This window comes from Eschrichtius robustus, chromosome 6, assembly GCF_028021215.1.
Source record: "Eschrichtius robustus isolate mEscRob2 chromosome 6, mEscRob2.pri, whole genome shotgun sequence".
Lineage (NCBI taxonomy): Eukaryota > Metazoa > Chordata > Mammalia > Artiodactyla > Eschrichtiidae > Eschrichtius > Eschrichtius robustus.
Window position 1 is genome coordinate 147,148,922 of NC_090829.1, and position 15,360 is coordinate 147,164,281.

At 46.7% G+C, this 15,360-nt stretch overlaps 1 protein-coding gene across 4 annotated transcripts in view; it reads right to left on the reverse strand.

The window, feature by feature from the left end:
- The window catches only part of MCM3AP (minichromosome maintenance complex component 3 associated protein), a 42,981-nt gene that overhangs the window by 27,199 nt on the left and 422 nt on the right, over positions 1-15,360 (reverse strand). For 3 of the 4 annotated variants that reach the window (XM_068547239.1, XM_068547241.1, XM_068547238.1), the window contains exons 2-12: positions 13,493-14,821; positions 13,027-13,247; positions 10,801-10,879; positions 10,437-10,578; positions 9,129-9,319; positions 7,022-7,161; positions 5,421-5,618; positions 4,835-5,103; positions 3,070-3,232; positions 1,011-1,171; positions 38-279 (exon numbers count right to left, since the gene is read on the reverse strand). In XM_068547239.1, the coding sequence (XP_068403340.1) occupies positions 38-279; positions 1,011-1,171; positions 3,070-3,232; positions 4,835-5,103; positions 5,421-5,618; positions 7,022-7,161; positions 9,129-9,319; positions 10,437-10,578; positions 10,801-10,879; positions 13,027-13,247; positions 13,493-14,714 (3,028 nt within the window). In that variant the 5' untranslated portion in view covers positions 14,715-14,821. The remainder of the gene's footprint in view (positions 1-37; positions 280-1,010; positions 1,172-3,069; positions 3,233-4,834; positions 5,104-5,420; positions 5,619-7,021; positions 7,162-9,128; positions 9,320-10,436; positions 10,579-10,800; positions 10,880-13,026; positions 13,248-13,492; positions 14,822-15,360) is intronic. The other variant, XM_068547240.1, reaches the window with a different exon arrangement.

The window sequence follows — 15,360 nt, forward strand, 5'->3', positions numbered from 1 at the left end:
ACAGCTGGTGCCCTCCTGAGACCGCAGCCTCACTCACCCGCCACGTCCAAGCCGGGTCTCTGAGTGCCCGTGGGCAGCTCCGCAGCCAGGCTGTCCCCGACGTACTTGTTCTGGGAGTTGAAGCTGCACACGGGGGTGTGACGGGGGACAGGGGGTAACGGCCCTCCATTCATGATCTCCCCAACTGACACCGTCAGCTTCCTGGTAATAAACACCGACTTCCTGGCCTTGGATAAACCCTCTGGTTCCAGGAACGAGGACCGGTTCAGCTCAACACAGCTACACAGACCACAAAGAACCCACGGAGAAGCGTTACACAGGCGAGAGGCCGCCCTTCACCTCCTCAGTGCCCTGCGGTCACTGTGTCGCCAGACGGCCACGTGGAAATGAGGGGAGGCAGCAAAGGCCGAGCCCAAGGCCCGGCCCACGGCATCCACCACTGCCAGCGTTTCCTTCTGACACGGGAGCCACCTGGCCTCACTGTTAGCGGCCCCAGGTGCAGCAACGCTCCCCTACACGCTCCCAGCTCATCCCGCGAGGGCAGGTCTGCAGGGAGCAGACGGGGCCAGGGCTGAGGAGTCAGAGGAGGATGGGTTCAGGGAAACCCCAGATCCGGACACGACAGGCTACACATTATGGAGCCATTTTCTGGGAGAGGGTCCACAAGTTCCACCACGTTCTCAAAACTCTGACTGCAGCAGAGGAGAAGCCCTGGCCTGGCCTGAGAGGCCATCTTCAGGGACAGAACAAGGAAGGCCCCAACCTCGACCATCAGGCTCTTGAGTAACTTGGGAAAAGTCAGGAAGAGTCTGAACCCTAACCTGCTGACGAACAGCGTGTGGCCTGGGGACATCCCCCGCGGTTCTGACCCTCGCCTGCTCCCCGGCACCCCAGGCAGCGGAGCGTGCCTTCTCCAGGGCCTGGCGCACAGCTGGCACTTCCCAGCAGCCTTCCCAGAATTAAACGGGAGGAAAGGAGAGAGGCCCGGCGGTGCGGGCCTCGGTGCTTACCCGTCGGAGACGGTGAGGCCGTGGCAGCTGAGGAAGTCTGTGGCCTCCTCGCCGTCTCTGAAGAGCAGCATGCGCACCACGCCGTCCAGGGGAAAGGTGGTGGAGCGCTGAGTGCTCGCAGTGTAGGCCACGTTGAGCGCTCGGAGCGCGTCCTTGCGGATCTGAGAGGAGAAGCCGAGCCACTGAGTCGCAGAGGGTCAGGCGCTCCATGACCGCAGACGGCTCAGTCCCTCTGGAAAGCACCCCGGGTCCCAAGCTTAGCGCTCATCGGGCCGTCTGCTCAGCAGAATGCCCAGAAGTGATGCAAAGCAAACAGTTTCACATCCGGAAAAGGCTGGGCCATGAAGGCGTTATTTGTAAGAAAAACTAGAAAACAAACCACCCACCAGCAGGGCAGGGAGAGTACACTGTGCATCCGCCACTCAACAGAAAGCGCTACAGCTGCTAAAAATTACTGCAGACATGACGGAACGCCATGGAAAGTGTGTGACATGAAACTGAGTACAAGTCAGAGAGAAAGGTGCTTCACAGCATCACACTGAGCATTTTAAGCACGTGGACAGAGGGAACCATGAAGGCGCTGACTGCTTAGTCTGATCCCAGGACTCCGGTGGCCCTGCTCCTCCTCTTCAGTGTGCTTTAACCAATTCAACCCCGATCAACGGTGTGACTTCAAGGCTGGCATGCATGTCCATGCTGAGTGTCCAACAGTGAACAGACAAGACCCCTGTCCTCACGTAGCTGACGTGGCAGGAGACACCAACATTGAACAAAATGAACGTACCAAATGCACAGTGCGTTTAACGGTGATAGAGCGGCAGAAAGAACAGCTGAGGAGGAGGACGGGGAGCGCCCTGCCGAGAAGGGGGCAGCCAAGCCAGGCCCCGCAGGAGGGGAGCACCGTGCGCTCTGTGAGCAGGGAGGACAGCAAGCGCAAAGGCCGAGGCAGGTGCGTGCTGGGGGCTGCGGGCGCCGGGGGCGGAGCCAGGGAAGACGGGAGAGGAGACGAGGTCCAGGAGACAATGGGCCACTGTGGGCCGCTGTTAGTGAAACACTTTGTCCTTCTAAAGAAAAACACTTAGATTTCTTTTGAGTTTCGAATTATTAAAATGGGTACAAATGGTCGACTATCACTTGTATTTATCAACTGCACAGAGTTCCCCAAGCGGCACATTGTTACAAATCTTTTCATTTGTTCCAGAATTTCAGTTCTCTTGGAAACTGTCAGATCTGACAGTGAGCAAGCTTGCAGAAGACTTTGCCTGGGATGTGATGGTGGGTTTAGTCACTGTTTACAGGAGGACTAGTGACCAAAGAAGAAAAATGACCTGGAGTCACAAAACCAGCCAGGCAGGTTCCCGAGATCTCCCAGGCAACCTTCTCTCCACCCAGCAGCCGCCAGGGGCTCCCAGCAAGGACTCCAGGTGGCATTCTCCCGGCATTCCCCTGCCCCCCGCCCGCCCGCCCGCAGCTACAGGACAGCACAGGGGCGTGCTGTGTGAGGTGGGCGTGCAGGCTGCTCTATTATCTTCCCCAAGTGCTTCAGAAGGTGAAGACCTGACTCTGGAAATCTGAGACCAGGAGTTCACACTCTATGCAGATCCTGAGGTAAGAGACTGGTCTTGCCCCGTCTTTGTAACCCCAGTGCAACAAAGAACAGGCACTTTAGATATTTACCGAAATGAATTTAGCAACATCAAGCTCACTCTAAAAATGAAGACTGATAACACTAATAAGTTCTAGGTTAGGGGTTTGTGCATGCAGTTTGCTTTTTGGCTTCTCTGTTTCCATGGAAGATGATAGGTCTGAACGCAAGTTATCATCCTGAAGAGATTTCTCTCATCTGAACCAGAAGAAGAGTATTTCCCACTGCACAGCCTTTCCATCGGTGATCAATGGTGCCAACCCCATAAACAGGTAACAGCAGTATCCCCTCAGGGGCTGCTGCGCAAGACTTAGCCCAGGACCCGCTGAGATGCTCCTGTCACAAAGAAGCTCTTAAATGTCACAAGTAGCAACCAGCTTTCGTCAATTCTGCAAGTACAGTGTCAGTACTCACCTGATTAAAGTAACAATGCAGAAGACAAGCGTTCAGATAAGAAGCTGATAGGACCAGTTTGAAAAATCGCACAAAATTATTACTGTTCAATGCAGCAAAAGCCTGAACAGCGAATTTCACCTCAGAGGAGTTTCTAACGGCAGGATGGAACTGCTGCACTTCTCTGTTAATTAAAGGAGATGAAAAGGGTTAGAATTTGATCTTTAATTAGACAAAATTTCCATGAAAATAGGTCTGACAATAAAACAGATTTCAACTATACTGAAAAAGAAGGTCTTGATATGGTCACATGTGCCAATATGTTCATGGTTTACCAATGTCAAAGCCACCACTCTTGGGCTGGATTGGTAACAAAGATTTTCTTTAAAAACATGATGAATAATAAAGTAAACAAATTGAAGCAATAATTTAAGAATGATTTTCAAAGAGTTACTTTAATGCCAACTGACTGCCAGCTGTGTTTGAAGATGTTGTCTAAGAAACAAAGTTTAACTTTGTTTTGTTTATAAATAAACTGATTTGGGGACTTCCCTGATGGTCCAGTGGTTAGGAGTCCGCGCTCTCTCTGCTGAGGGCCCAGGTTCCATCCCTCGTCGGGGAACTAAGATCCCACAAGCCGTGCAGTGTGGCCAAAAAAAAAAAAATTATTAATTATTCAAGAATTACTCAAGATAGGGGACAAATGCCCATCATATACGAAAAGACTACACAGCCATTTTCCCTAACTAGTTTATCTCCAAGGCTTAATTTAAAATCAATCACACATCTAGATATTCTGCAAGCTGAAAAAGAGTTTCAGCATAAATAAGGGAAACTTGGGATCCAGTTTACCAACAACAGGAATGGAAGGCTAGTGGACTCTAACATATTTCTCATGTAAATGTCTACAGATAGATCAGGGCAAGGTTTAAAATTCATCCTTAGTATCCCACCCTTAGGGCTTCCCTGGTGGCTCAGTGGTTAAGAATCCGCCTGCCAATGCAGGAGACACAGGTTCAAGCCATGGTCCGGGAAGATCCCACACGCCGCAGAGCAACTAAGCCCGTGCGCCACAACTACTGAGCCTGCGCTCTAGAGCCTGCTAGGCCACAACTACTGAGCCCGCGTGCCACAATTACTGAAGCCCATGCGCCTAGAGCCCGTGCTCCACAACAAGAGAAGCCACTACAGTGAGAAGCCCGCGCACCGCAATGAAGAGTAGCCCCCGCTCGCCACAACTAAAGGAAGCCCGGGTGCAGCAACGAAGACCCAATGCAGCCAAAAATAAATTTTAAAAAAATTAAATAAATTTTTAAAAAAAGAAAAAAAAAAAAAAAATCCCACCCTTAGCATTTCTGTTTCACACGATTTTTTCCTCTCCTATGACTCAGACCTTTGACGAGGTTTGTGTGCACACGTATACGAGGAAACACGCTGACAGCTCTGACGGGGACCCTGAGCTTTCCCGTCCTAGTTCACTCGCCTCTTCTGCTCATACAGCAGACTCCTGCCTCGTGCTCTCCCACTGACAAGGAGAAGCCGTGCTCAGGAAGGGCCTGGGGCCCACTCTGGACGCCCTGGCGCCGGCAGGCAGCCCCAGCCTCCTGCTCCCAGCGGCTCAGCTCCAGGGGCTGCACAGCTGAGCCCAGCTTTCCCACGGACGTCCCAGCGTGCGACACCAGAGAAAACTCAGTGCTCCCAGCACCGCTAATCCTAAGTGCTCTCTTCCTGGTTAAACCCTGCCTTTCCCTATGGCTTAGGCTGGCTTCTGAACTGGGAAGTTCACCTTAGGATGTCCCCCTTGTTGAGATTGAGCAGAACGTTGTAGCCCTGGAACTCTGCTTCACTGGCACAGAACACGCCCTTGTTTCTGAGGTCTTGGTACATTTCCTTCAGACTCTGAAGGCACTTGGTCATGTTCTCATTGTTGATCTTGGCATCAAAGGAGGACATGGGCTCCTCACACATGAAGTGAGCACAGTGGATGTGAAACCGGGTGCACTTCTCAATCAGAGACACCGTCACTGGGTCGCACAGGTGCTGCTGCGTGATGTCCTGGACACGAGTGAGGCGGAAAATTACATACGCGCCTGCGCTGTACGCACACACGCACACACACCTTACATACACGTTTCTCGTACACACATAGATCTCATTAACGTATTCCCATACATAAGAATCAACTATTAGAAAAATCATGCTTATTACCTGAATTTCTCAGATTTCAATTTGAAACAAAGCCATGAAGTACATTTTAACAGGACTTTGTAATGATTTTAAGTAACAATGTATTTTTTGTTACAGATGAAATGTAACTGAGTAAAATGACAAGAACTCTCACTTTCACTCTGGACTTGACAAGTGGCCGATACCTTCCGTATGCCCCGCGTGCGGTTCCACACGAAGTCGTACCAGTCCCGCAGGCTGCCCTCCTTCTGGTCCATGACCTGGGTCACCAGGTAGTCCATGGTCCTGCTGAGCACCGCAGACGGGCGCAGCTCGTGCGGCAGGGGCTCCTCCTGGTCTGCTGAGGAGCGGCTGTACTCCTTCACGGCTGCCGCGTGGTCCACCTGAGGGCGGGGAACAGGGGTGAGCGGCTGGGTGGCAAGCGCTAGGCCAGCCTCCCAGCTGCTGTGCCCGAAAATGGGGAAAATCACACATACACGCTTAAATAAGGTCAATACTACAGGATACAATTTTAAAGCGTAAAATTTCTCTTTGGAGGTAACAAAATTCAAAGACAAAATAGAGAAACTTGTTTTTGGCAAACATGAAAAGAAGTGAAGGTAAGAGGCTATCACATCAACACACACAGGAATTTTAGTGAAGACACACCTGCTTGGCTCCAAGCACAGAGGTGTGACAGGTAAAGGACGTTAAAGATTCTAAAAGGTCTCAGCCACGCTCAAACACCAGATTAAGTCTACATGGACCAGAAACGGAGCCGGCAGTGAGGAGGGCGAGGAGGGGCAGGGGAGCAGCAGGGCCTCGGAAGGCCCTCAAGAGTCTGAAGCTGCATCTTCCGCCTGCAAGAAGAGGCTGAAGAGGTGCGGCCGAGGGTGGAGCAGAGACGCCCATAAGCCCAGGCCCTGGGCACCGGCTGTGAGCTGTCACCGCCGTCTCCTGGGGCAGGAGCGCTGGGCCTTTGCCTTGACAACTGCTGCCTAGCTGGGGACCCTGAGTCAGGCGAAGGCCGCTGTGTGAAACCACCGGCCAGGAAAGGAGCAGAAGCCCGCAAGCAAAATTAACAGAGAGCAAAAGAATCTAAAATGGTGCAGATTTCTGGGGAAACAACTGGGAACGTGCACTGACACATATTCAGGAACCTTAAGAAAGGTCAAACATCTGATACAGCACTTCATGCGTAGGATCCATCAGAAGGAAGGAAGCTGAATACCTCAGAGGCATTACACACAGCATGCCCAGCAGAATTCTTAATAACACTGAAAAATCAGAAACAGCCTAATGATTGCAAAATGGGGAGTTTGGACAGAGCTACATAATCAAATAATATGCCTACATTCAAAATTTTGAATGCTTATAAAGAGTTTACCATAACAAAAGAAAATGCTCATGATAAAATTTTAAGTGAAAAAGATTCACACAAAATCATACCTAGAGCATCCTCTCAAATGCACAAAGTATAAACATAAAAAAGGACAGGAATAAAACTGTGAAAAGAAAAAATGGGAAAATTTTTTTTTAATTTATGAAACAAATCTGTATCTATTTCTTTAGGGAACCATGTGGTCCAGTCACCTTATGCAAGACTGCTTCCTACACACCTCACAATGCAGACAATGGAACACGACTGTTCATAGCACATCCCCACTGCCCTCTAGAAAAGTAAACACCAGACCAAATATGTACAGAAAGGACCAGTGCAGCCTTCCCTCCCCTGCACACGCCCCTCCACCCCAGTGATTAGTACGGACAGCAGCCTGGAGAGCACCCTGGGGGCGTGGCGCTCTACCTGGTCAGTGCCTGGGACCACTTCAAACACACTAAGCTGGCTCCGGGTCTCCCGCATGTATCGCTCCTTCTCGGGACACATATCCGGGCACGTCCCAACAAAAGTCCTCGCTTTGTCCAGGTCGGTCCTTTTCACCCGAGCTGAAGGCGTCAAGTAAAAAGAATGCACCACACAGTTACTAGGAAGCCAGAGAAGTGCACTTTCATAATGATAAAAGGAGAAATAAAAATAAGCATCAAACTGCAAAGGAAAAGAAAGAAATTTTAAAAACACTGGGCCTTAGAGAAAGGAAAGCACAGCCTACCACACCACGTGACAGGCCATCGAGGCCCATGAAGACCCTCCAGAGCTTCTCCCCTTTCCAGATGGGTCTCCTATAATGACCTCAATGACACACAATCATGCTGCAGTATTTTTGTTAAAAGGATCAATTTGTTAAATGAAAATATTCAAAATTCGCCAGTATTCTAAAACTCTCAGTATTTCATCATATTTTTAGTACAACAGGAATCACATAATGGAAGTTAGCTGGGTCCTGACCTAAATAAACCACTATGATGACCCACAGAATTAAACAGTTAACAAAAGTATCCTTCAAATGAAATGGAATGCAACCTAAAATTTAAAACATTCACATCTTATTTTTATTTTTAAAAATTCCAATATCTAGTAATAATTTTTTTTTGGAATACAACAATCACACGTCAATGACATAACGTATGATGGCAGGTTTTACTACCGTGTTAAGGAGACACTGTGATTATTCCATTACAGCCTCTCCACAGAGGAAAATCCTACAGGTTAAACTTACTTTTGAAAAAACTTTGCAAAGAAGGGTACACGTGCTGTTTTATTTTTGGTCACTGCTCATATTGCTTAGGGTTAATAGGACACTTGCTTTTTGAGTAGGTTTTAAATACATTCCTGTGGCTCAACATTCCAAAGGTGTAACAATGTCCAAGATTGGACGCCCCCCGCCCCTTGCTCCCCCGTCCTGACCATCAGCGTGAGCGATCCTTTCTCACCTCCATGACTTTTACACACACATAAGCAAGTACGCTTACGTATTTACAGACACACACACACTTCCCCCTTTTCTGTACACAACTGGTAGACATTTCCCACGCCTTGCTTTTTCCACTTCACAATAAATACTGATCATTTTTCCATAAAGAATTCCCAGTCTTCTTTCAGGCTATTTAGAATCCCACTGTATGGATAGTCAGTTTCCAAACTCTGTCATCACAAACAACCTTGTGAGTGAATCGCACACACGTGGGGCAGTCTGTGGGACGCACTCCTGGAAGTGGAATTCTGGGTCAAAGGCGTGAGTGTCCCCAAGCCTGAAGACACTGCCAACTTGTCTCCTCCGGAGCAGCCTGCACAAGGATGCAGCGCTGGGGCCCGATGGGGACATGCCGCCCTAGCGGGTGTGGTTTGCGTCTCTCAATCTCTTGATGCTGTGTGACGGACCGAGAGCATCTGCATCTTTCCATTTCTATTTTCCATGTTTAAGAGCCAACTCTTTTTTTTTTTTCGGCCACACTGAGCAGCTTGCGGGATCTTAGTTCCCCGACCAGGGATTGAACCCAGGCCCTCGGCAGTGAAAGCAGCGAGTCCTAACCACTGGACCACCAGGGAAGTCCCAACAGCTCTTGACACTTCCTTTTCTGAACCTCTCAGACCTTACTCGTTTTTCTACTGGATTTGGTCTTTTTCATACTGACTCTACAGGACTTTCTGTATCTGGGAAATCAGCCCTTTGTCTGTGATGACCTACAGATTTTTCCCCTGGATTGATATCTTTTGTAGTTTTATTTGTGGTGATTTCTGTTAAATAGGAAGTTGTAATTTTTTTAATGTGTGCTTTGTCAATATCTAAAAACTGCCCTTTTAAATTATTTAATCTAGCGTGGATCAATGGTTGGCTTTCTTCCGAAAATAAAATTACATTACAAACACATCTGCACTATTCACTGCCTCAGGAGACTAGAAAGCAATAGAGATCATACGTGCAGACTCAACGGCAGTGGAGCCCACAGACGGAGGTCACCCCTTCCCTCATGGCTCCCGAGAAGACCGCCTCAGCCGAGACGCAGCCCCGTACCTTGCCGCATGACTCTGTCCCGCTGGTCAAGCAGGCGGTACTTCTCCTCGGATGTCTCAGCCACAGTACCTATCAGGGCACTGAGAGACGACACACACGGCCCAAGACCCTCGGAGCCCTCGGAGCCCTCGTCAAACGGGTCTCCCTCAAATTGAGGGGGCTTCAGAAGACTCGGCTTCTTCACTGGAGAGCTACAGGGAAGATGACATGCTAAGAGCTGTGTGTCCATCAGGCATTCGGATCATTTACACATCCGAACACTTCCTTTATCCTCCAAGATACCCTGCTCCTCTACAGCTGGGAAGCCCAGCGCTGAAGACAGGCGGCCTTGACGCCGCTGGCGATGACCGTGAAGGCATTACTCATACTGCGCGTAATTCGTGTTCTTCAAAAGTGAGATGCGCCCATTTAAACAGCTGAAATGAATTACCTGTAGATTTCTATCTCAAAGAAATGAAACTAAGAGTGGAATAAAAGAACGTTTTAACACCATGAGGAAATACCATGCCTACACGTTTTCATACACAGCTCCCCTTCAGTAGAAGCATGTACTAAAAAGAACCAGGCGTTCTCTGTCAGCTTCCCCATTTTCTAGCTGGCTTTCAACATTCCATGAACTTGAACGTCAAAGAAGATGTAAGGAATGGAAAACACAAAAGCAAATCCGCAACTAAACTGTTGACTGCAAAGCGTGAGGAAAACTATATTGACCAAAATGTGCAAAACGTGAGGAAAACTATACATTGACCAAAATATGTGAAGAAGGATTGAACAGAAGCAGGCCTGATGTGAAAAGGAAGGTGAGGTCACACAGGAGTCTGAGGCCACGAGCCAAGGGGAGGGAGGGAGGGAGGAGCCTTTGGGAACAGAGGTTCCACACACACAGGGAGGTCTCTGAAGTGCACACTGAGTGCCAGACCTGGCCTGAGAGCTGTGCACACGGCTGCACAGTTATAACGATTGCGAGAAGCGATTATTAGGAACACGTGGTTTACAGCCAATTACACGTTTTAAGGGGAAAAGTGATTGCCTATACATGCATACATCAGACGGGCTGCAAGACAGCAACTGCGTGGGCTGTGGGACTGAGGGAGTTGAGGGGCCCGGGCCTCTTCAGGGCCACCTCCCTCTTCTCCTTCCGCAGGCCCTCTTCCCATCCTTCAGCCCCTACTTAGGTGTCAGCATATCACCCACTTCCCTTTCATGCTCTGTCATGATGGCTATGAAATCCCTCCTGTTTAGTGATAGTAGAAGTCACAGAACCCACTTGCCCTGTAAAACACAGGCATTCAGAAGGACCAGCCACACCTTTTATTCAGGCTGCCGGCTGCAGCCCTGGCCACGGGCTTGCCAAGAGGGGAGTGCTGAAAAGGTGTGTCCTCGGTGCCCGGGCCAGCGTCACCATCACCTGGCTGCTTCTCCTTGAGGGAAAAGGGTTTCTTGTTGGGACCTGAGGACACAAGAGTCAGAACAGAGTTTATGATATCACAAGTCACTCGACACTGGACTTTGCTTTTTCTTGAAAAAGTAATATTGTAATTGTGACAGGATGTTACAAAGGATCCCAAGGAAATATTACAAGGCAACCCCACCCCACCCCCACCCCACTCAAAGCTCGAAGGCCTTGCACACAAAGCAGCAGAGACTGTGCAAAGATCAACTGAAAACTCACCTGTTTTTTTCTTGTGCCAGAAGATGGCCATATCCTTATGCAAACCTTTCCCCTTCTTCCTAGCTAGGGCTGCAGATGCCTGGAAAACAGTCCACAACACAAAGTACGAGGACATCAGGAGGCCAAAGGAAATGAAGCTCTCAAATGCAATTAGCAGAATTCTATACAGCGGAGCTACACCTCTGCCAGCCACATGTTCTGACCACACCATCCGCCTTCAGCCGCGGCAGCCACAGCCCTCACCTACCTTGCCTATCTCACAAGCATGTATTTGCCCTTCTCCTTTTCGAAATTAATCACTTTACTGTGATAGAACCCATAAACTTGGCCTTACTGGCATTTGGTGAGATGAGTCTCACCAGCTGACTTCCTGTACGGGAACAGAAAGACTGCCAAGTCACTTAAACCCAAAAGGAAGCTGCAGAATGACACACATGGGGTACAATTTATCATAAAATATACATACACAAAACCAACTATATGTTAGTATACATATAGATGTACCTATGAAAAAGTTTAGGAAAACACTCACCACGCTAGATAATGGTGCTTGCTCTAATGGGAGAGATGGGGGTGATGAAGGACCTCAACTTTCCATTATCAATGAACTGCTTACAATGACAATGTATTTATATATTTTATTTTTTAATGTATTTTTTTAGGGTTCAGCTGGAAAAAAAGCACATTGCAATAGCTAGAAAATAACTTTAAAAAAGTGAGGATTGCTGTATGACCCAGCAATTCCACTCCTGAGTATATACCCAACAGAATTGAAAGCAGGGTCTTGAGGAGATATTTGCACACCATATTCATGGCGGCATTATTCACAATACACAAAAGGTGGAAACAACCCACATCCACGGACAGATGAATAGATAAACAAAATGTGGTAACACCCATACAATGGAATAAAGGAATGAAATATAACCACATGAATGAACCTTGAAGACATTATGCTAACTGAAATAAGCCAGACACAAAAGGACAAATATTGCATGATTCCACTTATCTGAAGTATCTAGAACAGGCAAATTCATAGAGCTAAAAAGTAGATGAGAGGCTTAATGGTTACAGAGTTTCTGTTTGAGAAGATGAAAAAGTTCTGGAACTAGACACTGTGATGGCTGTATAACATTGTGAATGTAATTGATGCTGCTAAATTAAAAAAAAAAATCAACAGAAGAGAATAAATAGCAAAACCCCTAAAACTGCACATATATTTTGGCACAGAACTTCCACTCTCAGGAATTTAAACAAAAGATATATTCAGAAATATATGCACAAAAATGTCCACAAACAGAAAGTTAGCCAAGTAGGTAAACAGGATAGAATGCCATGTAGCACTTAAGAACCCCATTCTCATCTACACCGTTCATGGATTTCAGAAGCTACTAAAGATCACCACATGAAGAGGTTACCAAACGGTGTATGTGGTTGTGATCCCATTTGTGTAAAAACAATGTGACTATAAATTTACAAAGACGTCTACCATAATCTTCATAGTTGATATCTTAGAGGATAGAACTATGGGTGATTTTGTGCCCCCTGCCATAGGACTTTCTGGGTTTTTTCCCTATGTTGACAGTTAATACTTCTATCATTTAAAAAAGTATGAAAACATGCTTTCTAAATTTTTATAGAACGTAATTTTTCCCCACAAGGATATTCAGAAAAAATAACAAAATACATAAAGCTACATAATGTGAGCAGCTCATGTAAGTGTACACCCTACAACCAATGTGTTATGTGTATATATGCATATACACAAATTTAAAGTCAAGGTATATAAACGATTAACAGCAGTTCTCTCTGGAGGATGGGATTACAAGAAGATTTTACCTTTTCTGTATTGTTCTGAATGTTTACAGTCATCATGTACTATGACCACATAAAACAAAATCAAAAACAAAACAAGAAAACTCAAGTCTGAAAAAGTGCTATGTGGTTACAGGGACACTCCCATGTGCTTTAGAGAAATCTGACTTCGCGGGAATCATTCACCCAGCATTTCTAGAACACTGCATTCAGTGGGGACTGCAAGCTTTCCACAAATGACTCTAATTTATGAAATAAATAGTGCTATTCCAGTCTAAGTTAAGACATTAGAGTACTTTTCTAAATTCTAGCAAGCAAGTAACTGATTTTAAAAAACAGGTTTTAAAGTGACAAAGTTCACTCTAACTTTGCCACTTTTTTCACTCACATGAACTTTATCGGAGTACTCACATGATCAAAAAAATACACCACTGCAAGCTTTTTGCTGCGCCTGGTATAGATGCGCTGCACTTTAGCAATTCTGCCAAAGTGGTTCTCCAGAGTGGTTCTGTCATTGAGATAGTCAGGGATGTTCTTGCACTGGATCGCTGTGACTTCAGGAGACAAGCCCCCAAGACTGTCTGTGCTCTCACTTCTTTTACTCTGACGGCCAGGAGTTCCTCGTAGAGAATCTAGGGGATCAGAGAACGGGCACAGATGTGTATCAGATGCAATGTTTTCAAACAACAGGAGGCACCAACCAGGTAAGAGCAAAGGAAATTTTCACGGATGTAAGACCTGCTCTGAGATCCTATGGTATGTTAGGATCCCTAATGTTTACAGGGGGTTTACTACAAAATTCAAACTAACACCCAGGGAAATTTACCAAGAACTTGCCAGCAGGATTTACTGTATTTTGTACATTTTTAGAGCGCACCTTCTTTTTTATCTCTACTTTCAGTTTCTTCCTCTTTATTCACACCTGGAAGCCGGGAAGGTGCCAGGACAGACTGACTGCCTCCTGGGACGGCCAAGTGGTCATTTTCCCCAGACTCAGCACAGCCAGTTTCCTTTTTAGATTCCTTGTTGCCCAGACGACCTACTTCTTTATTGCTTTTGAAGACATCCTGTATTGTCCGACCGAACAAAGTGCCTCCCCGGGGTCGATTCAAGCGGACGGGTCGTTTATCTGGAGGATGATCGCCCCTCAACAGAGGGTCCAAATCTTCTGCCGCATCATGACCGTGCCTCCTTGGGGACCGATCCTGGTCCTCCTTCCTTTTCAGTCCTTTCATGAGGCTGGGAAGTGGCTCCATTTGGGAAACAGCTTCTTCGCATCCTTGTCTGACACCTGTTTTGCTAACTGGGAAGGGTTCACCCAAGGACCCTGAAGAAGATATGGGGAAGCTAGTAAAGCCACTATTAGAACTTCCAAATAGTGATTTTGGGCCTCTCTTCTCTTCCTCCACATTTTGACTTGACAAAGCAGGAGTAAAGGCAGATGATGATGAATTATTATTACCTGGTTTTGAAAAGGTAAAATCTGAATTGGTGGCTGAACTACTTGTCACCTGAGAAAAACAAAATGGGGCCAGTCCCCCAGGTCCACTACTGACTGGGTGGGAAAATGTAAAAAATCCGGAAGTAATTTGGTTCTGTGTTTTTGCTGGCTCGGATTCAGCCCCCAATATTGGTCTGAACACTGAATTTTCCAGAGGTTTAAAGCTAAATTCTGTTTTCCCAAAACCAGAGCTTGCTATTTCTCCAGTCTCTGGTCCAAAAGTAGAAGTACTTGGGAATGCTCCAAGGTTGGGTGATTTAAAACTAAATCCTGGGTTTCCAGACACAGATGAACTTGAAGGCCCAGAGGTAGCTACAAAGGCCGGAATGTGTTCAAGTCCAGAAAAGAGTCCAACATTTGAGGTTTGGGAGAATCCTAATGTTTGCACTGAAGAAGAAGGACTTTGTCCAGAAGATGCTGGAAAGCTGGACACCTGTGAAAATCCTGAGCTCTTCCCAGATAATGTATTGTTTTGTCCAAAAAGAGAGGGCTGACCAAACCGAAATGGTGGCTTAGCTTGAAACGTCCCTATGGAACTACTGGAAGATGGTGGAAAAGCACTAGGCTGCTGCCCACTGAAAAGATTAGCTGGATTCATCTTCTGATCCAATTATTGGAAGGTAATAAATAAAACGCACAGAAAAACAGTCCCCTTCCTCAAACGATCTGTTCAGCTAGGGAGCTCCCCCTCATCTTCACAATAAGCTGAAAGACAAAAATTCAGACCATCACAGCTATGTAGTGCTGGAAGACCAAGAAAAGAATTTTTAATCACATGTCAGGTAAAGCAAAGGGCTAAGTATTCTTATTTTCTGAGAGCCAACTGGTGGGGTTGTTTTGTTTTGTTTTGGTTTGGTTTTGAGTGCGGGGTAGAAGTTGGTACAAATAAATTACTTTGTTACGGAGCTTTAAAGCATGATCGCTTAAAACTAAAAACAAAAATTCAAAACATTTTACTGAATCGGTAAATTCACGGAAAACCTCAAATAGCAATATGAAAATACAAGCCGTTACTCTTTTCAACTTAAAGACAGGAGGTTTCTGACGTTTTTCAATCTCAACAGCCAGAATTAGAATGCAACACTATTAGAACATTAGTGTTTCAGTGTTTCCTCCCGTCTAATTTTTCTCGCAGTAACCAGAGCACCAAATACTCTTTACAGACAAATAATTTGCGTTTTTACACGCGGGCGATTACTCCCAGGAGCTGGCTTGAAGAACAAGAGTGCTCACGCAGAGAGGCT